At 35.6% G+C, this 24322-nt stretch overlaps 1 protein-coding gene across 2 annotated transcripts in view; it reads left to right on the top strand.

The window, feature by feature from the left end:
• ITCH (itchy E3 ubiquitin protein ligase) overlaps positions 1–24322 on the top strand; it is a 63986-nt gene that overhangs the window by 32319 nt on the left and 7345 nt on the right. For both annotated transcript variants that reach the window (XR_006166075.1, XM_032985051.2), the window contains exons 5-19: positions 938–1075; positions 3230–3272; positions 5306–5475; positions 6679–6913; positions 9086–9181; positions 10519–10693; positions 11640–11706; positions 13296–13380; positions 14768–14896; positions 15533–15605; positions 16557–16628; positions 18705–18793; positions 19471–19630; positions 19924–20057; positions 23903–24043. Coding sequence is in view for 1 of the 2 variants with exons in the window: in XM_032985051.2 (XP_032840942.1) it covers positions 938–1075; positions 3230–3272; positions 5306–5475; positions 6679–6913; positions 9086–9181; positions 10519–10693; positions 11640–11706; positions 13296–13380; positions 14768–14896; positions 15533–15605; positions 16557–16628; positions 18705–18793; positions 19471–19630; positions 19924–20057; positions 23903–24043 (1807 nt within the window). In the remaining variant the exon portion in view is untranslated. The remainder of the gene's footprint in view (positions 1–937; positions 1076–3229; positions 3273–5305; positions 5476–6678; positions 6914–9085; positions 9182–10518; positions 10694–11639; positions 11707–13295; positions 13381–14767; positions 14897–15532; positions 15606–16556; positions 16629–18704; positions 18794–19470; positions 19631–19923; positions 20058–23902; positions 24044–24322) is intronic.

The following is a 24322-nucleotide window of genomic DNA, read 5'->3' as shown; positions in this document are numbered from 1 at the left end:
AGTTATTTTTGCTCTAAAGAATGTCATAGGGATACGTTGTATTATTTCATGCATCTTAGAACTAGTTAGCCTTTAGGGAATATGTGCTGTGAAGCTTGAAAGAGAAATACAGAATTCTACACACCCATGACAGAATTTATGTTCTTACAGCATAGAGCTTTGTGCTGCTGTACTTACATTCTGTCTTTCAAAGAAGTGTTTGCTTCCAGACTTTCAGGTGTGGGCATTGTAAATGCAGCATGTTGATAGCAGTGTAATAAACTTGTTCTTCTGACAGAGTGTTACTGTTGTGCTGAATCTGGGTGAAAATTACCTTGGGTACTACATTGTTCTGTGCGACACCAGATACCCTGCTGTAAATCACTGGATTTTGTTTTAAAACATTTTGTCAGGAATGTTTATTTACAGTTCTGTTTCACTGAAAACTGGTTATTTGCCCTAAAAATAGCTTTGGTCTGGGGATACAATGTAAAATCTTCACATTCTAAATGTGATTCTTGATGTCATTAGATAAATATGAAATATTTTCATCAGAAGATGGAATCAATATCTTCTCTGTATGAAGAATAAGGTGAATTGCATTTCCCAACCATAGGGTTTTGAGGTCAGGCGTGTTAATTGGTTTAGAAATGTGGGCAGAAATGTGAGACTCAGTCTCTGCTGTAGTGGTAATTATTTCTTCAGGCAGCAACAAGCTTAGGCTCCAGTTTTCCACTTTTTGTAGAAATAATAACTTTTTACTGACATCTGGAAATTGGTTTTATCACACAAAACAAAAAATTATGGAGAGACAGAGCTGTAGTTTTGAGGTTGGTTTGTTTTGGGTTTTTTTTTTTTTTCCCTTCATCACTGTGGTCTGTATTTGGCTCTTTGAATAAAAGGAACTTTTTTTGTCATGCAGTAAGATAAACTTGCATTCTTTTCTGTACTTTTTCAGTTGAGCAGGTAGTGGTGACATTGCATCTTGTTGGTGACAGAGAACCAGCAGAAGTGGTAGGAGATTTGTCTGTCTGTCTAGATGGGATGCAGGTAGATCCCGAGCTCCTAACCAACGGTGATGCCTCAAATACAAGAAGTAAGTAACTGTCAATTCAAATGTGCCCTCTACATATATCTGGTATACAAAGCTTTTTCTTTCTGGAAGCTGTAACACAGTGTTTTAATAATCATAACAGTGGTTTCTATAACTTCCTGCTTATAGAGACCATAACTCTTCAGCATTTTTATTTGAGGTGGAATCATAGTCCACAGTGAAGATTTTCAGCCTTACTATAACATAAGATCAGCATCTTTATTTTCTGGACTTGGCTAATCTTTATCTAGCAATCCCAAACTTCAATGAAAGCTTCTAGCTTCCCTGAATGTATAATAACATTGTAAACAGAAAAGAATATCAAATAAGTTAGTTTGATCTCATCATCATCATAAGTATTCTGCTCACTAGGAGAATGATTTTATATTTGTTTTTCTTAAAATATTTCATTTAAATAAATGTTTCCATAGATTTTGTTCCCTATGGAGTGCTGCAGAGAGGGATCCACTGTTCTGTTGATGTCTTCACTTTCAGATAACTAGTATGATTTTTAATGGAAAATCTTGAATACATGTAAAATATGTAATTACACTAAAATATAAAATAAGGGGTTTTAATTTAATTGGTGTTGGACAGGCAGTGAAGCATTTTTGAGGGTATTGCACATTGAAAAGTACAAGTAGAATAAGAAGTTATTTCTCCAGAAAGCAGCATTGGAGACACTGTCTGCTGTAGCAACTAGCTAGGCGGTTAATTGGCAATTTCTAGGCTTCTGGGCTTTTTTTTTTTTTTTTTAAAGACTAAAGGAAGTTGCTTTGGGATTTTTCATCGAAGTATCATAGGAAAATTAAATTATAACACACTAGCTTTGTAACCATTATTTCTTTAAGGTTTTTAGTCCATCTTTCTTTGCATCTTGTTAAAAGGATCAATCACATGATCTGATGGTGTGAGATTTCTTTGTAAATAAAAGACAGATTCTCAAATTGTGGGGCTTGTAGAGCAGAACTGAGGTGTGTTGGTAGAAATACCTAGTGAAAGTAACAAATTTTCCTCTTATGCAACACTTGGTTTTCACCTGTCTTCTTCCATTTCCTGAAATTCACCTACTGAGGAAAAGCTGCTTGCAAGTAGAAAAAGGCATGCAGTTAGTTGAATGAGTACTATGTACAGTTTTGGGCTCGATGGTGAGGACAGACATGGGCGTACCAAGTCAGATGTTCAGCAGAGGGTTGCCAGGTAATTGGGACTGAAGCACTTGAGGAAATACTTAAATCTTCAAGTAGTCTAACAGATTCTTACGGTACAGGCTAAAGGTACTTAAAGGCAAATAGTGTTTACTGAGTGGCTTTTTATGTTAAGATTGCTATTTCTGGGATTAAAATCACTTCCATGCACAGCCCACTAACAGTACATTATCATAAGCCTTTTACATGACTACATCCTTGTCTTTGACTTAGATTTGTACATAGTTTCCATCAGAATTGATAACTGATTTCTTTGTTAATGGCACTTGTTCGATTCTATGGAAGTAAAGTATTTGTGCTGTCTACATGAATGAGCAGTTCTATGCTGCATATTCAAGTTTTGCAAATGCTGACATAAAAGGCAAATATTTCCAAGCTGGCTGAATAAGCAGTTGCAAAACATTTGCAAATCTAGGCTGAGCTGCTATAATTCTGTTTGGAGTGTAGCCATATTTTGTACCTGCTTGAATGCGTTTATGCTAAATAATTTACAGAGAAAGGGAGGGATCCAGGCTAGGGAGCCCCAGAAAACAGAGCCCCTGCAGTTGCTTGCTAGCCAACCAGAGAGAAGATTTTAGAGAAGTTATTTCCTGTCCTGCTCTGCCTGTCATTGTTGAAAAGGGAGAGAATATGAAAAGCCAGGTCCACTTGAAGAATGGAGAACGCTGCTTGATGCTGCTACAAAGATATGAGACGTTATTGAACTGTGTGTGTTTGAGAATATTCATACAGTCAAATGATATCCTGTTATAACTTCTGTAAGGTGAAAATATTACTCGCAGTGGTTTAAAATAGACCTATACACAGACATGCAAAATATATACAGTATATAAGCAGCACATAGTGTATCATCTCCAAATTTGAAACAAATTAAAGACTGCTTCTTTTCTTGGAGATGGTTCAGAATGTTGCTTATACTTCGGTTGTCTTTTTCTTTCTGGTATTTAAGGTCCTACACAGAATGACAGCTCCAAAGTAAGGAATGATACACGGTAAGGCTTTTTTCCTCTTTTTTTTTTTTATACTGCCTTTTAGCGTTTGCAGTTATGAAAGAGGAATTGTATGTTTTATGAAGACAACAGCTGAAAAATTTGAGTACTACAGCAGTATCTGTTAAGGTCTGAGCATGTCCTAAACAAAACTACCATTGCACATTGACATATTGAATTCTTTTTCATAAGAGCTCTGTCTTCTAGCTTCAGTTTGCCTCCATACCTGACTGTTTTTTTTTCCTTTCTGTTCCTCATCCTTCTCCCAATGATTAACCAAAAAAAAAAATACTAAAAAAATAAAAAAGTCCCACAGGTGAGTAGATAGCACTGGTTATTTTTACATTGTTTTGCTTTATAGCATGGAGGTATCAGAATTATATTTAACTTTGTTAAGAAGATACCAAAAGCTGTCTAGTAGTTGCCGTGTTTTAAGGTCTATATTGGGTTATGTACCCTGCTGCTTGGTAGGATAAAAGTGTGACCATACTTGATGGTAGGTTAACCTGCAGTGAGCGCCATGCCACTTTACTAAGTTCCCAGGACTACGAGTACAATGCACAACAGTCTTGGATGACATCTGGTATAGCAAAGTTAAATTTCACTATCTTTTTAATAGATCATAACTCTCTTACCTGTGTTGTCTAAATTCTTCCCATGAAAGTTTATTTTTGTTCTGTTTCTTTTTCACTCGCAGAAGCATGTTTCCGTGCTTTGGTATTCAGAATGCCTGAGTGTGTAATAGTACAATAATAATAGTAAGAATAGCTGATTTGGTTTAGTACCAGCCAGTGGGGTTTTTGTTGTTCATTAAAGGTCCATTTTGAGGGTCATGTAAATAATGTGAAATATGTCTAGCAGTGGTTATTGTTAGATGTATAATAATGTTTTGATATGCACTGTTATACCTTAAGCCAGCTGGTCAAATCACTAAAGATAAAAGGTTACACTTTTGACTTCGGTGTTCATACAGCACCAGTATGCATTCTGGGACTGAGGAAAACCTAGGCTATAGCTCTTATCAACTTCAGATCACTAATGATTTGTACACACTTTCCTAGTCATTTACTTTGGGTTTGGTGTGGTGTGAATAATGTGTACCACACCTGGTATAGAGCAAAAGTGTGTTTGACGATAATATTGAGGTCAAATGTACATGATTCTACTTGATTCTTTGACTTGCAACTTAGGCTTACCTACTGGTTTTTATTTTGTGTACCTTTAGCGAAATGTAATTTTAGAGGTACTGGACTGAAAACATAACCTCTGGTTTTATTACTGATGGCCTATTTACTTGGCCTGCCAATCCACTAGAATTTTAATTGATGTTCTTTTATTTTGCTCAACATATTCTGAAAATAAAATACTTTAGAAGTAAAGCTGTAGATACTTGTAACTCTGCTTAAGGAGCTACAAATATATCAGAATAATACTCTGCTAGGTATAACTGAACAGAATGGAATGGGTGAGTACTGCTGTTTAGTTTCTTAGTTCTTGTAAAGTTGAGAAGCTTATATTCATACCTATTGGTCAGAACTTTGATGCTTAGTCCTAAATTTTCCAGCCCTTTCCAGAATTGAGTTTAGGGGGAAAATTGGTATATGCGTAATGAAATTTTCTAAACATTATAATCATTTTTTCTGAGCATATACTAGCCCTGTGGAGCAAATGCACACAGGCTGTTCTCAGGTCTTAGTCAGCTTCCCATCTCATTAGAGACAAGTGGAATTCATGGGTGGAAATAGCTGAGCAGCAAAATCCAGAGCCTGAGCCTAAAGGCAAGTGTATGAAGTTGGGAAATGAAAGAGATTTCAGTGACAGATATTATATACATCTATTTCACAACCTTTTCATCAGCTGAGGTTTCATGTACCTCAGGAGATAAACTGTTAGTATGTTTATACAGATGTATAGGTTTATATAATTATTATGAATGTAAGAATCTCATAACTATTACATTCTAATGTCTTCCATAAAATTTAATGTCATCCATACACTATTAGAACAGGACTCCTTTCTGTTTTTTCTTGCAAAAGGACTAACTCAAATGGCCTTGAAAGCTGTGAAGATGCTGCTTCCAATGAAAACAAGACTGTTAATGGCAGTGATTCTCCATTACTCACAAATGGAAACTGCAAACCTTCTAGACCTCCCAGGCCTTCTAGACCACCCCCACCCACTCCCCGCAGACCCACTTCGGTAGCTGGTATGTATTTTAGGGCCAGGCATTCATTTCAGAGGTGCACACTCGTTGAATAAACATAGCCATTTCCGATGCTGACATTTAACTACATTTTCTCATGGTAAATTCTTCGGCATGTAACTTCTGAAGGACTATATTTTAGCTTGCATTTAGTACATGTTATTTAATCATTGTTCCTATTAGAAATTTCTTGCTTCCGTGTCTGCTAAGTAATGATTGCAGTGATAGTGCTACATAGAGTGGAGCTGGGACCAAAAGAACACAAGTGGTTGTTACTGCTGCACTAAGACATCCACTGAGTTTGAGTCTTGAGATGAAATCTACTGCAGGACACACAGAACTGTCTCAAGTTTATAATACTGAGTTTTGAAATACACATTGTTTCTACAAATCTAGTTAAATTATGTGAGAAAGCAGCACTTAAAACATTCGTTACTCTTTTGCACTGAAATGGATCGTATTCTTAAAATTTTACCTGATAATTTGAAAACTACAAAACTTTAGGACAAGTAGTCCTGAATACTTAGTTGATGTTTTTAGGGTAGCTCCTTTACCCCCATACACTGCAATCTATTTCAATAGTCTCATTATTACAGTTGATAAAATCTGGGTCTGGATGGGAAACTGTGATACAGTAATTACTTTAAAAGATTAATCCAGTGTAGTTCAGTAATAAGGCCTGATTTGTATACAACTTTTAATCCCACCCACCAAATGGCATTCAGAAAAAACTGAAAATATTTAAAGAATATATGTATTCCCCTCTCATCCCAATAATTTATTTCCATGCAATGTCAGATCTCTTCTTGAAAATTTTATGCTTATTATCTCTTCAATTATTACTCAAAATAATAAATGGAAAATAATTAACTCATCAATGCAAGAAAGTAGTGTTTTGTTTATAATTGTTTAGGGTTTACAGAATGCAGACAATTTACTTTGGTAAATATGATTTATTCTTTCAGAAATACAAAAATTATGCCATTAATGGTAGTTCATGGATTAAAGCATTTTTAAAAAGTGAGACAAAATTGCTTTTTAGTTTTTGTGTAAGATGTAGAATGTGGCTGTATCCATGCACTTTGAAGTACCAGTCCTTGCATGTTTACTGTTGTGATTTACAACTTCTAAAACAGATTGGTGATAAATACCAGTTAAAGGCTTTTTTTTTTTTTTCCCCCATCTTTGATATCTCTGACACCATAGCAAGTGTAAACGGTCCGTCATCCACATCCACAGAAAATGATGGGGCCAGTGCAGGATCGCTGGCAGGTACAGCTGCAAATACATCTTCAGAACAGAGCCCTGAGGGGGCAACAGCTGGAACAACAGCTCCTGCAACTGCTGCACTCACCACACCTCCAGTATCAAGACAAGTCCAGCCAGTAAATCCTTCACCTCAGGCACTTACTACAGTCAGTCAAGGTCCTCTCCCACCTGGGTATGAATACATTTTTTTTTTTTTATTTTTTGTGCTGACATTTCTGGTTTTGCTTTATTTCGCTTATAATAGGTGTAACAAAGCATTCAGAACATCTGCCTTGCTGCACAACGAAAATCCCCCCCAATATTAATTTGGAGGTTTTCATAACTGTTTTGTATGGTAGGCCTTCAAGCAAGGCTTATTCAAGAAAATAATCTTTCAGATATTTTTGAAACTCATTTATACTTTCCCATGTCAGTGAAACATAGCAGTTTTAAATAGTGTGACAGCTTGCTGTCTATTACAGTGAAGTCAGGTGGCAAAATACTGGTATAGATTCATAGAAGAAAAGCTTCTGTTGCAGTACGTAATCTGTGCTATGTCTGGAAGTTTTGGACTTCATACTGTAGCACCTGGGAGTAGTGTGGGCGTGCTTGTGTATCAGGCACATGTGGAATTCACCAGATGGTTGGTCTGTTGCCTTAAAGCTCTCATTTAGATTCTAAACTTTAAAAAATAATAATAAAAAAAAAGTTTCTGGACCCTTTGAATGAAAGAAGGCAAAAGCTTCCCAATGTGAATGGTATAATCAGTGAAATATCTGCCTTAATTTGCAGGCAGTTGAAGCAAAAAGTAGGAGAGGTCGAATTATCTTGCTTACTCACAGGACAACTGTGAAATTTAAAAGCACTCTTGAAAACCTCAGTTGTTCTACCATTTTGATTTCAACAGAAAAGGGAAATTAGCATGCTTTTTTCCCCACAATCACAGAATCATTTAGGTTGGAAAAGACCTTTAAGATCATTGAGTCCAAACACTTAAGCCATGTCCCTAAGTGCCACATATACATGTCTTTTAAATACCTGGGTATCCTGTTCCTGTGCTTTGACAATCCTTTCGGTGAAGAAATTTTTCCCTAATATCCACTCTAAGCCTCCCCTGGTGCCACTTGAGGCCATTTCCTCTCCTCCTGTCACTTGTTACTTGGGAGAAGAGACCAACCCCCACCTCGCTACAGCCTCCTTTCAGGTAGTTGTACAGAGAGATAAGGTCTCCCCTCAGCCTCCTTTTCTCCAGGCTAAACATCCCCAGTTCCCTCAGCTGCTCTTCACAGGACTTGTTTTCCAGACCCTTCACCAGCTTTGCTGCTCTTCTCTGGACACACTCCAGCACTTCAGTGTCTCTCAGTGAGGGGCCCAAAACTGAACCCAGTATTCGAGGTGCAGCCTCACCAGTGCTGAGTGCAGGGGGACCATCCCTTTTTAGTCCTGATGGCCACACTATTGCTGACACATGCCAGGATGCTGTTGGCCTTCTTGGCCACTTGGGCACACTGCTGGCGCATATTCAGCTGTCTGTCAGCCAACGCTCCCAGGTCCTTTTCCTCTGGGCAACTTTCCAGCCACTCTTGCCCAAGCCTGTAATGTTGTGGGGGGTTGTTGTGACTCAAGTGCAGGACTGAGCCTTGTTGAACCTCGGCCCATTGCTTCAGCCTGTCCAGATCCCTCTGTAGAGGCTTCCTACCCTCCAGCAGATCAACACTTCTGCCCAACTTGGTGTCATCTGCAAACCTACAGAGGGTGCACTTGATCCTCTTGTCCAGATCATTGATAAAAATATTAAACAGAACTGTCTCCAATACTGAGCCCTGGCGAACACCAGCAATGTTATATTGGATGCAAATATAAGTCACTTAGTATCGCAAATACAGAATATGCAGAAAACATGTCACCAGTGCCCTTAAAATGAACTCTGCATATGTAATCTGTGCACAATTTGCATACTTTGAGGATTTAAATTGAATTAATATTACTCTAACAGGGGTTAAGCTCTACAGAAGATTCTGTTCAACAGGTTGATATACTTGATACTGAATACAAAACTGTGCTCCATTGCTTGCTAAAACTGTACATGTAGGCATGAATTTTAGCTTCAGTTTCCCATAAACTGAAGGTGGTCATGTAGAACAGTTTTTATATTCTAGTTGACATAGAATTACTGTTAGTATGGACATTGTACCACTGTATATTGTACAGGATTTTGGTGCATCTTGTGAACAAAGTCTTAGCTTCAAGCATTTAATTTAGAAATAAGCACTTTGTGCAAACAAACTTATCTTTATACTGTGGATGAATATTTGGTTGGAATAGTTTGATCTGGAGGAAGATAAAAATACTGTTTTATTTTCAGTTGGGAGCAAAGAGTAGACCAACATGGCCGAGTGTACTATGTAGATCATGTTGAAAAAAGAACAACGTGGGATCGGCCAGAGCCTCTTCCTCCAAGGTGAGCCAGGATAAATTGTGATTGTCTAGGATATGTCTGGATTTTTCAGAAATTGACAGTTTACTAAAGCTAGAAAGCATGATGTTTGTAAGTGGAAATGTGAACCCAGTGCAAACAATTGCTCCAGGTTGTCTTCGAGGAGTTCTGCAAAACTGTATAGTACATAGTATGGAAAAGAGTTGAATGTCAAAAATAACAGAATCTGAATTTCCTGTCAAAGATGAAGCAAGTGCGTCTTTACTGTGAAACAGATTTAAATTAAAGACAGTAGACACACCCAACTGTAAAAGAACCAAAACCACAGGAAAGTATTCTGGGATTGAGGTAACTATCAGCTTGAGCAAGAATGCCCTTGGTTACCTCTTTATCCTGAGGTTACTGTTTGCAGTTCTTTGATCTTCTCTCAGGGTTCCCAGTTGCTAATTTACTATGCTCTTATAAAACAGCTTTGGTTATTAGGCTTTTCTGGCTGATAGCGTCAGAACTGCCAGTGACAGTAGTCTCTACATGGAAGCAGTGTTCATGTTTGCTCTATGTTTCTTATTTTTAAAAAAATTTAAGAAAAACATAAGAATTATTCTATTGTACTTCATTCATACTCAAGTGGTTCAGGCCATACAGAATTACAAAGTAAAAACAACTTGATATTAAAGAAAAAACCTGTCAGTCTCGTAAAGGGAACCCACCTGTCATACTCAATTTATTTTGAACTTTTTCAGAGGATTGACTAGTGTATTACTTAATCTTATTCAAAATGGTAGTGTTTTCATTCAAGTTTTGCATATAGTACTGATTTCGTATGAACTGAAAAAAATAATAAAAAAACCCAACCCAGAAGCGAACAAAAAAACAAACAAAAAAACCCAAGCAAAACCAAAACAACAAACCAAACCCCAATTCCCACACCTTCCTGTTCTGCCAATTAGAGTGTGAGGAAATCTTGCATTGTACAGCCCAAACTGTCAGGGTTTTTGCTGTCTTTTTAGGGGAAACCAGCAGATTATTGTCTTATGGATTGGGTGAGATATATGCAGTAATGACAGTATAGTATTGGCAGTGGTTTGTATAGGTCTTGGACACGACTTCGAAAAATCCTGGGAGTACAGTAAATGGAATGGGTCTGACTTAGTATAGTATACAACAAAGTAGCAGTGATTCTTCTTAGACAACTTTAGCTCTTACATAGTTTTAATGGAGGGTAAAAAGAGAAAAAAAAGTCTGCTGATGAGCCCATGCTTAATATCTACTTCCAACATACTGCCTGTTTGCCTAAGAGTGCGTCTGATCCCTTAAAATGGTCTGCTATTGAGAACTGTTGCTTGTAATTATTTTAAAAGCTGGGAGCGACGAGTTGACAACATGGGGAGAATTTATTACGTTGACCACTTCACTAGAACAACAACGTGGCAGAGACCAACATTAGAGTCTGTCCGAAATTATGAGCAGTGGCAACTTCAGCGCAGTCAGCTTCAAGGAGCTATGCAGCAATTTAATCAGAGATTCATATATGGGGTAAGGAATATAATGTTGGCTATAAAGGTTAAGAGAGGTATCTTTCTTAAATTTTCAACCCATTAGTCTCTCCTCTTCTGCGTCTTGAAAGTATATATGTATTTGGGTTTTGGGCATGCTTGTGGGTGACCTTTCCACACAAGATAACAGACTTTGGTATGACTTACTCTTTATGATACTATATTGTCTTTGTGTATGTAGCAGGAAGTAGGAATTGGTAACCTTAGTTCATGTCCTTGCAGTGACTGCAGGCAGCACATGCAGTGTAATGGTTTTTTGGTCAGCTGAATATAGGTGGTGTTCTTCGATAAAATTTTTGTACAATATTGATAAAAGTAATTGGTTCAAAACAAATAATAATTAACTGCTTTATTTGTTTTGTGTCTTGTATTGGCTTGGCCAAAAACCTGGAAGGTAAGCAAGCTCACAGGACATAAATTTCTGATTTGGATAAAATGAAATATGCAGGGAAATTTAAAATAATCCTTCCAGAATTTTAAGTTCATTGTTACCTCTGAATAGTACGCTTCAGATAAACTAGTAGCATGAGTTGGAGTTATTAGGAATAGTGTAGGTTCCACATTTACTGTATGTGTAGAGAATAAAAATGGATCTCATAAATGGTGGTAGGGAGAATGGTACTGAATACAGGAATGAAGTGGTTTGCTTTCTGATTGTTTTGTGTGCTGCTGTACTAATTTTCCCTTTTGCGTAGGCAGGGGCACTAAACAAAGAATATTTTTTTTCTTGGCATTGTAGTTAATTAAGCATGCCAAGGTCTGTAAAATAGGCATTCTCTGTAGAGAAAAATAAATTGTTGGCATTTTTGCTTATATGTAACACTAACGAAAACGCATTTACTTCAGTAATTCACGATGGCTATGGTGGAACATCTGGAAGGCAAATGACTAGTCATTAATACACCATTTGTTTGTGTGACTTGCAGAACCAGGACTTTTCATCCACACAGAACAAAGAGTTTGATCCTCTTGGGCCTTTGCCACATGGATGGGGTAAGACTGACTTGAGAGTGTTTTGTAATGCAATGTAGCTAAATGTTAAAGCATACTTCTGCCAAACTATTCTAGGCTAGCTTTTTAAAATGAAGATGTGGATTAAAATATTTTCAAATTAAATCTAATCAAATGTACTCTTAAAACAGAGTCCTGACAAGAATGTGCAGTTTCAAAGTAGATGAGAAACTATAAAGTATTCTGGTTTACTCCCTGTAAATATCATAATAGCTTCTTACACAGTCATCCTTTTTTAACCACTTTCATTAGGCAGGATTCCTCCCCCATCATCTCGTTCCTGCCAAATCAGACTCCAAAACCCCTCTAAATTACTTGGCGGAGTTAGACCCTGGGGTTTTGGTTCATCTGTTTTTCAAGCATAACTATTTTGATTTTTACTTCTGATGCAATTTCATGCCATAAAATAGTTCCCTGCACTTGTGCTTTGTTGCATTACATATATAAAATTTCAAAGCAAGTTATTTAGGCTGGCATTGCTCATGAAACAACAAAACTGCGTTTCCACAGTATGTTCGATTCTGCTACCAGTGTAACTCTAATTGACCAGTGTCCACTTCCAGACTTCTCTTGTAAACTGAAGCTTTTTACCTGTGGTAGTGAGATTTTGACCTGGTTCTATAATTTATATTCTATATTCTGTATTTCTCTTGCAACACTAAATAAAAATTGTATGAAGAGCTGCAGAATGGTACAGAAGACCAAGCTGGGGCATTTACCATAAGCTTTGTTCAGTCATGGTTATATGCTAAACTATATGAGAGAAAATATAAATGTATTTTCTTGGAAACTGCATTGATGATTTTTTTATTCCCTGCTCATAATGTAAATAGGAAGCCCTTGTACCTTCTTGATCCTTGTGTACACATCTGTTACGTATTTTGTGTTTACTGTCTATATTGCTTGTAAGATATGTCACAATAATCAAAGCAGCTGGAATTTCCTGTGGAGAAAGCTTACATGTTTTCTTTATTCTAATTATTTTTTTTAATACAGTTGAAAAATAAATAGCATAGTAAATGATCTTATGACATAAATTTCAACTTCATCAGTATTTTAATCTATATACATTTTTAACTTGCAAAAATATTGAAAAAACTTTTTAAGAAGTGCAAACAGTAGGAAAATGGATCTAGTGAAGGTAAATGTCCTGTGATGAGCAAATGTTTATATTGTTATGATGTCCAAAATCTCTCTTGTGGTCAGAATTGTTGGTAGAAGCAGTGCTGGTAGAGATAGCTGAACTTTTCAGGGTAAGAAATTGAGATGTAAAGAACTTGGCTATGAACACCATTAAGTGCAGCTTTTCACTGAGGATAGTTGATGGTGCGGTTCCGTATGACTATTAGCAGTCAGTACTATTAAGACAGGTTCCGGTTTGCGAATAGCCTGTTAAGGAATAATGTCAATGAAAGTGGAAAGATGTTGAGTCAAAGTTGGTACAGAGAAACGTGAAGACAGTAGAGACTGTGGCAGGGTCTGTTGACAGATTATTTTATTTGTTATACTTTCAGCAATATAATAAGCAGGTATTGATTTTTTTTTTTTTTTTTCCTTTTTCATCTTTTTAGAAAAGAGAACTGATAGCAATGGCAGAGTGTATTTTGTCAATCACAACACACGAATCACTCAGTGGGAAGATCCCAGGAGTCAGGGGTAAGAAAACAGTTGCAGCTTTGTGTAAGTCTGGAATGAAAATGTAACAAAGTAATGAGACTGAGAGCTAGGAAATGCTGACCACAGCTGAAACATGGACTGTCCTACACAAACTCTGGACAGCCTGTTAAAATACTAAAAGGTACTAGCCAAAATGTAAACTTTCAACATAGTAATAGTACAATTACCACGAAAGTCTTGGTCAACAGCAGTAAGTTCATTCCCCAGAACAGCTCCTATTCTCTTTATTAATAAGATACACATGCCTAAACATTTATATCAGTGGGGGGAGAGAGGGATTTGTTTCATACAGTGATGGGTTAGTGCAGAGGATCCTGAATAAGAATTTGATTATTTCCTAGACAGTCAATAGCTGAGACAGAAAGAAGACAAACTTGAAAAACTGCAGCACCCCTCCTCACACCTTTAAAAAAAGGAGACAGAAAGAGAACTTGAGGCACTACTAGAAATAATGGAGTATTGTTTATTTCAGGCTCTGGTCACTCTGACTTTTTGAGGGTAGGGAACATAGGCAGGGAATTGAGGGTGAGGGGTGTTCAATCCCAACTCCTCTTGTTAGAGCTGAAAATTTCCATTTGATGAAGCAACTTCATCTGTCCTCCACAGAGGAGGAGGGAGAGAAAGGGAAAGGGAAGGGGAATAGCCTCGTATGTGTGGAGCCTCATATGTGTGTCAGAGATGACAGCTTTTCTATCAGTCATGTCTGCAGCAGCTGACTGTGTGGAGAACACTATCACTCTTAATACAACCAGCAACCAAATGTGATGGCTTCACAATTCGGAACCTGGTCCTACAACGTAGTTCTGTGGAGGGAAGTCACTATGAGAGCACTCTGGAGTGATACTACTCAGATTTTCCAAATATGTTGAGATCTATTTTTGTTTATACCAAAATTGAGTTGGAAGTTGTCAAAAAATTATACAAGATCAGTATTTGCATTGTCCTTTGGTTTTGTCATTCTGAAACTCTTTTTGGCTGCTGTGATTATACATGGGGTACCAAAAGCTATTTAATAAAATTATGTCAGTTTTCGAGTAAAGAAACTAACAGGTAGAAGATAAAACTCTGTTGTTCATGTGGAGGAAACATTAATAAACCTTGCTTACATTTTTCCCTGAAGTTTCTATTTGGTGTTATTCTAGGTAGTGCAACCAAATGAGCTAATGTTTATTTAAACAGTCATTTTGGTCTAATTGAGAACTCACTTGAAAATTAAAGAGGAAAGAAAGGCAGAATAAATACCAATGGAAAGGTTCTCAATCTGTAGTTTTGCTACATCTTCCAGAATTTTTACTGTCTCAGGTGTTGTTCAGTTGACTTAATATATTAAGTTGATCAGTTACCATGTATTTCCTTGTACCCATAGTCAATTAAATGAGAAACCATTACCAGAGGGCTGGGAAATGCGATTTACTGTGGATGGTATTCCATATTTTGTGGATCACAACAGGAGAACCACTACATATATAGATCCCCGCACGGGCAAGTCTGCTCTGTAAGTGTTTATAACATTACACTAAGTTTTCAAAAGTGAAGTTATGCAGAAAGCTTTACATGTAGTAATGCTGCTTCCTTTTCTGTTATTTTATTTTCTTTTTTTCTTTTTTTTTAACCACTGATACCTGTCCCTGAAGAAGGCAGTGTTTTGAACACTGCAGAATCCTTCTTGCAAAGTAATTTATAAGATTTGAGAGTAATGGAGGAGTTTCTTCAGTACTGTTGATGACCAGGTCCCTTCCTTCCAGTTACTAGTCTTTCTTTTTAAAAGTACACCAAACCCTTTCTTTCTTTGATTTTTAGGAACGACAATGGAGTTAAAACCAGAGTTTAACTCTCAGATTAACAGAATGTCATCCCATCCTTACTGTTAGAATCTTTTTGACAGTTAATAATCAGATACTGTTGAAAAAGTACTGTGTAGGCACTCCACAATTTGCAGAGGAAGATTACTTTTTTTTTTTTAGTTTGAAAACAAGAAAATTACACCCCAAAATCAAAAAATGTGAATAAAAATCTGCCAACTACATAGCCAACTAAACCGTACAACTATGTAACTAATACATTTGCAGGCTTTTACTTAAATTACAAAAACACTTGTGAAATTAATTTCTTTTTCTTTTTTTCGTTCCAGAGACAATGGACCCCAGATAGCTTATGTGCGTGATTTCAAGGCAAAGGTCCATTATTTCAGATTCTGGTGTCAGGTATGGATTAATTTCTTGGGCATATTTGTTTGCATTTTTGGTTTTTGCTTACATGCTTTAAATGAACTTTTCAATGCCTTGCATGTAAAGGTAATCAAACTAAGGTTAAAGGTGAGTTAAATTAGGAGGGAGTAAATACAGGACTTTGAATAAACTTGTAAGCTTTAAAGCTAGATAAGCTATCGCTTTAAAACTTTTTAGAATAAAGGAAAACATCAATTTAGCTACTACTTCTTTTGAAGTGGTGGGTTTCAGAATAGTTTTCCTTGCTGTCAGTGAGAGAATATATGGAGGCACAGTGTTTTTGTAGTTAATACAAGATCTACTTTCTGTACAAATACCTACTTCTGGAAGAAAACACAGAGCATTTGACACAGAACATGCATATCTAAACACTGAAGAATATACTGTGTTGTACACTAGCATGATCTAACATAATGTCAAATTCCAGTGTGTCAGTCTTGGTCCTCTAAACTCTGTGTACATCAAAAGATTAAGTACTGTGGTGTTGAGGAAAAAGTCTTAGGTTTAAATATTTCAGTTTTCAAGAGTCAATTAATTATTCTTTGAAAAATAGCAGAAAGGCTAGCCTAATTTTTCACTTTCTGTTTTGTGCAGAAATAACCTAAATTTTCAATTCTTTTTATTAAATTCTGGGGTAGAAAGCCTTGCTGACTTAAAATACGTTAGTGATCTTAATGTCTTCCAGTGTCTTGTAAGAGTACAGTATTTGAAGCTATTCTAAGCAGGATCTGGAGGCACGTATACCTCACTGTAGAGATCACTGTTGGAAGCAGTTTGTTCTTGGATTAATTACAATTCAAATATAATGATTTGAATTTTATATGCATTCAACTGTATCTCTTAATATATGCAACAAATAACAGTCCAAACTCAGTATTAGAAACTTTAAGTGACTGTACACTTCACCTTTAAAAAATTTCATTTCAGCAACTGGCAATGCCACAACACATAAAGATTTCGGTGAGCAGAAAAACATTATTTGAGGACTCATTTCAACAGGTATTGTATTAAAACATCATAGTAGTGGCATGAAAAGTTGAGTTGATGAAATTAATTGTGACATGTCATTCTCGATCCTTGACATTTTGCTAATGTTACTTTAAATGAGACTAACAAAAAAATAGCAGTTTAATTGTTAGGATACATCCATACTTACGTATTAAAAGATCATGCTAAAATGTGAAGTTTTGGCTCTACAGACTGATTCACCTGATAAAGTGATTTTAAAATTTTTTATTTTTCCTCAGAATCCTTTAAATTCTGAATTATTTTTGAGGGGAGCTTTGTGGCACAGCATCTCCCCATTCTCAGGAATTTTTCATGTTGTGCATATGTTTGTTGGCACATTTTTCCTATTTTCCCAACAGTGTTATGTAAGTGTGGGCTATGCACCACAATAGATTAAGCTGATCCTGGTCTGGGTGTTATGGGTCTTTAAATGAGTAATGAAATGGTTAAAAGAAAACAAAAACTATTAACTCTATTTAGATTAATAGTAGCAAAATTCTTGGTAATGTCTATAGACCTAAACCATGGTTAAAATTTGTTCCTATGTAGTATTTTCAAGTGTGTTTGAATTTTGCTTTTACTTTTTGAATGTTCATTATGACCATAAATCACTCGCATTGCTTGTTAAACTGAAGCCAAGAACAGCTCTTTGTCAGTCTAATAATATACATAAAGAGGCTTGGAGGTGCATGGAACAATTCCTCTTGGCCACTTCTGTATTTTTCTGACTTAAAAGTAAGTTAAGAAAATGCAGACCCTAGGTAAGAAGATAGGAACTTTTCGTTTCCTCTGTCCCTAGCTGAATTTTTTTTAATCTTCCTATATGTCTTCAGGCTTCGTTTCTAGTAGGAATTGTCACAGATGTGTCAAGCCAGGAAATTTGAACAAATAATATAGTATGTTTTGAGACAGATATTTTCTTAATTAAGGATTGGTGCTTTCTTGTTCAAATTACTGTAAACTGGCTTAGCAGAAGCAATAAATAGTGCAGTTGGCTAGTCTTTTTCTTTTGGAACAGTGATGTCTTGAAATAAAAGGGGTTAGAAGGAAACAAAAATAAACCGTGTAACTGAAAATTAGCTCCAGCCTTTTTTCTAAGATTGCACTTGGTCCTTTTACAGTGACCACAGAGGTAATAAAATTACACTGTATTCGAAAGAAACAAGAGATAGATTATGCAACTATGTGAACATCAGCAAACCTAGGTTTCCTTAAGAAAATAGGGTGCCTTATCAGTACTTTAGATGACATAATTGGAAAAATCTGTGTTATTTTTTTTATACTTGTTAGTCATTTATTGTTTGCAGATGTGTCTGTTGGGGTGTTAAATTTTTTTGTGAATATTACTGCAGACATCTAAGAGAGATTTAAAAATTGGAATATTGACCCAAATTCGGTGTTTCTCACTCCAAACAAAAACTTAAAATTCTTGGACACACACAAGTATTATGTGAAGTTTCTTTATGTAAACCTCTGACAATTGAATGAGTCTGCGTAATTACAACTTTGGTCATTATATTAAAACCATCATTAGTAAAGTTCCTTAGGATCTATGATTTTTCCTGACTTAAAAAACAAACAAACCAGTGCGATTTTTATTATCCTCTTCAGAAGATGAAGCTATAAAATGAAAAAATATGTAATGTATGTGTATTGCTGTTTAATTTTGAATTTGAGTCCTTGATCATGTCTCTTCATTACTTGTAACGGGGATACCATTCAGTATGGTATTTAACAAATACCAAATTTACTCACTTTGGGCCCATTATTTATTGGCTGGATTTCTGTCTTACAGACAGGCTGCTGGCCTAAGTATCCCAGGTCTTTAATTTCAGAATTATTATTTCCTTTTCTTTTACATCTTTTACTTTTTAATATATGGAAATAGATCTGCACTAGTGCTTCAGATTCCATGAACATTCTATAAGCAGATACTTCATGTACTCCTAGTTCATTTTTTGGTCTGAATTTTAAAATGCTTTATTGCTTGATAGCAAATAGTAGTAAGTCTAGCCAGTGCTTATAGCTGTTTTCTTAAACAGACTTTATTGTTTTTCTTTTACTAAGATAATGAGCTTCAGCCCTCAGGATCTACGGAGACGTTTATGGGTTATTTTCCCTGGTGAAGAAGGCTTAGATTACGGAGGTGTTGCAAGGTAAACTAAACTGAAATGGCAAATAATACCTTGTTTTCTGCAAGTCATTGGTGTGAAGACTTTCCCAAAGTACATACTTAAACTGCAGTTCTTTCAAAATACTAGTGAGGTTTATTCCTTATCTTTTCTCAGAATATCTGAGGAAGACAGTTCCTTAAGATGTATGCATGTCTTAAAACTGTATAAAATTATTTTAAATTCATAATAGCAATTATTTTAATTGTCTAAGTGATTAAGGAGATGCACAGTTTACGGAACTACAGTAAGGCTTTGGCACAACTGTTAATATCAAAGTAGAGGTTTATTGAAAAAATTAATAGAAACTTACTTTCAAGTCAAAAGTCTTTACTGGAATGTAGCAGAGAAGTGCATATATTAAGTTGTGTTACTTAAAGCCCCAAAGTTGAAATCAGTGGTAGACTTCTAATCTGCTCATTTAGATAAGGATGTGTTTTTATCCAAACCACTGGTGCCTGTCTATCATGGTAACTTTGCATATTAATTTGTAATTTTTGTTAGTTTCAATTTGGTTTCAGTTTGGTCTATCATACTTTCTGGTAAAGAAGTCAGATTGACTACCTGTGTGCCAACAAGTTCCTACGTCAACATGAGTTAGCTGAAGTAATTTCTAATTTAATTTATTTTAAAATGTGTTTTTATTATTTGTGTGATTTCAGGGAATGGTTCTTTCTGTTGTCACATGAAGTTTTGAACCCAATGTATTGCCTGTTTGAATATGCAGGGAAGGATAACTACTGCTTACAGATAAACCCAGCCTCTTACATTAATCCAGACCATCTGAAATACTTCCGATTTATTGGAAGATTCATTGCCATGGTAAGTTCAAAAGTAGAAAGAGATGTTTTCATGTAATTTTCCTATAAAGAAATATTGTACCATCAGATGGATAATTAATTCATTTTTGAATTCATTTTTGAGTTGAAACTATTATCAGGTGTTTGGATATAACTACTGTTGGTGTAAGTTAATTCAGTGTATTAGCAGTCATGACATTCTAGGTTGCTTTAATTCTTTACCTGTCAAATTTCATTGGTACAGAGCACAGAATGTTGTCATATTAAGTATTCAATCATCCTTTGCATTATTTTGTCTGTTTTCATGTTCTTCAGGCTTTGTTCCATGGGAAATTCATTGACACTGGTTTCTCTCTGCCGTTCTATAAACGCATCCTAAACAAGCCAGTAGGACTCAAGGATTTAGAATCTGTTGACCCAGAGTTTTACAACTCTCTCATCTGGGTAAAGTGAGTTTGACTTGATTTTGTTCTTCAAATAATAATACAATATTTTGATTTTCACTTATGCCGGGAAGTAGGTGTAAATTTATTACTAAAAACCTCACTGGAAAGTAGAATATATCAATTGCAGAGCAGTACTGGAATTTTTACTTAAATTTTAGATACACAAATAATAATTTGATAATGCAAAAGCCTTTCTGGTTCATTGAATATTCTGCACAGCATCTTGCATTCCGTTTTTGCTGTTTTTTAATAAATCTACCTAGATGTACAGATGTGACAGTCTCAAACACTGTTACAAATAAAATTGCTGAGTAGCTTACGGTGAAACTTCTCAGATAACTGATTAAATCGGAAAAAATCCACTCATTGTTTCTCTCTCTAGTACCTTTTTTAGTTAGAATTCATAAAAAGTTTAGTGCTACAATAATGTGAAGTTAACAAATGTAGTTTATTATTTACTACCAAAAAATTCTTCTGTTAGTCATAGCTGGAATGTGACTTAAAGGTTAATATTAATGATTTAATGCTTTAAAGAAGTTAATGCTTAGGCAGTTTTCTAGCTATCCTTGGTTTTTTGCTCCAAGCTGGATGATTGAAGACCAGTCCTACATATAGCCTTCCATGTATGCATCGTCAGTCATATGTCTATTCTGCAGTCATACTTTTTGAGTTCTCCTTATCTACTCCTTTGCAGATTCCTCTCCAGAAAGCAGCAAGTAAAAAGAACGTGGAGTTTGTAGACCATAATTATTTTGGAATTAGACATTAAAAATATTTTAAGAAATAATTTTAAAAAACCCTTAGATCGAAAGCATTGTAATTCTGTACGTACTTCATAATAGCAGGACTCCAGGATGTTGTTGTCCATGGGTGATGTGCACCATTTGTTTCAGAAACACAAGCGATTCTCTTTTCCCAGCAGTTTAAAAAAACAAAACCAAACAAACAATACCCCAAAACAAACCACACAAAAATTAGAAAGGAAAGACAAAAAGACAATTTTTTTTGGTTCTGCTATAGTAAAAACAATTTAGAAGAAAAAATAATATTTTTTTATGGCACTAGAGAGATAAAATATTTTACTTAAGAATCACACAAAACCAGAATAGTTTTAAAAATGCTTTGATAAATTCATAAAAGGTGTGGAGAGAGACTGTTTTTTAAAAATGCAGAAATAAAGATAAACGACAAGACTGTCATCTCCTGTAGTGGTGAATCTTAGCAGCATTATGTTGAATAACAAGGCGGGGGGGAAAGCAGCTTTACAAGATATTTACAAATTGAGATATGAATTTTGATTTGGTTTTCAAAGAGTAGTATGTTCTGTAGACAATGTATGTGCTGCTAAAAGGTGTAGTGAGTCAAAATTCCATTAGGAAACCTTAAAATAGATGCTCTGAGTAGAGATGCCATGAAACTGAGACCTGAAAGGGAAGAAAATGTCTCAAAGCTGTAAGTCCTGATTTCTGTACTTAAGGAGTCCTGTCATCATTCTGTAGTCAGAAAATGTATGTTTTGTTTTTTGTTATGTTTTGTTTTTTTTTTTTTTTAAAAGAGGGCATGTTTTTTGTCATCTTGTGACTTACTGAGTTTGAGACCAAGCAAATATGATACTAAAAAATGCAAGTCATAGGAAAGATATTTACATTAAATCATGGGGGAAGCTATTACTGGTGAATTTTCAGACTAAATTGTAACACATTACACATATAACAACATTTACCTTATGAACAGTATCAATCCATTGTAGACATTAGTTGCATCTTTGCACTGGGGTGTGTACTGCACATAAACTGGCCACTTTTGACATTTCAAAGCAATGTGTTTTCTTTATAACACCAAATAATTACAAGGTCTTTCAGTGCTGCTCCAGTGTGTTACATTTGTTCTATATATAGTTCTTTTGGTGCATATATAATTTATAATGGTCTAAAAAAGAGCACAGAGGTTTCTGGATGTCAATATTAGGCTGCTTGTCCTTAGCAATAAATGGGAACTTGTCATAGACATCACAGACTACTTTTTCCTCTGGTTTTAATTCAAAGTATTAAGTGTTGCCAGAAAACAGCAAGACACCCTGTGGATTGTTGGTGTGAAACTTCCAAGACTGAATTCTTTGGTACCAGCAGTCCCTAATGAAAGATTTTGTCAAAAACAGGAGAACCCTGCATCCATAGCAAGGAACTAGAAAACTCAGAATTTACAATCAAGAACAACTCTTACATCTCACTGTGTGTATGAGGGTTTCAGCTAAGCTGTGCTGGCTGCATATGCTTTTATTAACCTGCACTCTGTGTCTGGGGTTTTTTTCTTTTCTTTTTTCCCCCTTTTTTTTTAAAAAAAAAAACACAGAAAAAAGCAATAGGGAAGTGTAAGGCTATAACAAGAACTTTTCTGAAGGCTGTACCTAGAGCAAGTATGAACCAAGTATCAGTAGCAATTTCTGTAGTGATAATGTTCTAGGTTGGAATCCATGAAAGGCTTTGACCCTTTGAAAAAACACTTAAGGATATGAAAACTAGAGAAAAACCTTCAGTCCTCTAAGGGATGCACACTGACTGCTAAGTACAGAGACCCAAATTTCAAGTTTAGTATATTTGAGCCTGCTAATCTGTAAAGCTGATGAACATACTCTAAGGAAATCACTGCAAATTCGTAGGGGAAAAAAAGTCATGTCTGTCAGGGCAGACATAATTTTGTTCCTCACCAATTTTGTAACTTTCCAGCAAGCTTTCGGTAGTTTTGAATTTCTTGGTGCTTCTCCTATCAAACGGCCATTTTTCCATTCCCATAATTTTGAAAATTTCACAGAATCATTGAGTTTGAAGGGGACTTCTAGAAGTCATCTAGTCAAACCTCTGTTCAAACTGAGCTATAGCAGGTATCTTTCATTTCAAAAGGAAGGGGGTGATTTTATTTCATTATCCATCCATCTGAAGCCTTCCCTTCTCATCTGAGATTTCATGCAACAGCATGTATTTTGGAAAGATCAAATTCAGAAGCACTGTTGCACCACAGTGCTGGATAAACCACAGTGATGTTTTCAAGACTGACATTTCTGTGTTACAGTTCAAGACAAATATCTTGATTTTGCATTTTATTTTGGGGGAAAATGGTCATCAAAACCTCTGCGTATGCAGGAGATTGTCATTTTACAGATGCACATAGCAACTTATAAATTAGTGTTGTACTTGTTATTCTTCTGTCTATTAATGCCTATAAACACAATAGAGTTTATTTGAGCAATGTTTGTTGGCTACAGAGTCTTCCTATGTTGAAATTTCTAATTCCTCTTCAGCATGAGTATTTGTACTTTGTTAGTTTAGGAGCTTGGGACATTTTAGTATATGCTTACAAGATAGTCTTAGAAGTAAACTGGAGTTACTTACAAGTAAACTGGAGTTTAAGATGATTCATTAAGCATTCAAAGTCCTCCTTAGTTGCTTATTATCTGCTATTGTCTGACAAAGTGACAGATATGTTTTAACACAGTCCTGACATTACCTGTTAGAAGAAACAATCATGCAGTAAAATACGCAAAAATATCATTACTTGAAAAGTTTCTGTATTCAGCGGACTGTAGTCAGCAGGTAGTTTGTCAGTCCTGTGACTGGTAAATTTAGGGATACTATTGATCAAATATTTCTGATTGGGAGTGTAATTCATTTATGCACATTGGTAAAATGAGTCAGTACTTGCAAAACTATAATTATTGTGTAAGGAGTATTTCTTTGTCCTGATTATTTAGCTCCAAACCATTTTTTTCTTAAGGTTCTTCATACTCATCTCCTCAACTGTGTTAAGACCTTGTACTCAGTAATTTAAAATTACATTTTTTTTCCTTACAGAGAGAATGATATTGAAGAATGTGGCTTGGAAATGTTTTTCTCAGTTGATAAAGAAATTCTAGGTGAAATCAAAAGCCATGATTTGAAGCCAAATGGTAGCAACATTCTGGTCACAGAAGAAAACAAAGAAGAATACATTAGGTGAGAATAAATGAAGATTTTAAAATACTCTTCATCATTTTCTTTCTTCAATTCTAACAAGAAAAGATCGTCAAACAGTATGATCTGAAGCATTGTTTAAATTCTGTCTGAGTAATTGCTGATGTTGGCAACAAGTGGCAATTGTTTGGATATCATATTTGGAAGAATATTGATAGAAATGAGTTTATAAAGTCCACTTTTTCCAAAGATTAGAGTTAGTATAAGGTCCACTTTTTTCCTAGAGATATTTAAATTTAGCAGAACATCATGACAGCAAAT

The sequence above is a fragment of the Tyto alba genome, unplaced genomic scaffold (assembly GCF_018691265.1).
Source record: "Tyto alba isolate M040663 unplaced genomic scaffold, T.alba_DEE_v4.0 Super-Scaffold_33, whole genome shotgun sequence".
NCBI lineage: Eukaryota > Metazoa > Chordata > Aves > Strigiformes > Tytonidae > Tyto > Tyto alba.
Note: the sequence above shows the minus strand (reverse complement) of the source record. Positions and strands in the feature narration are given on the sequence as shown.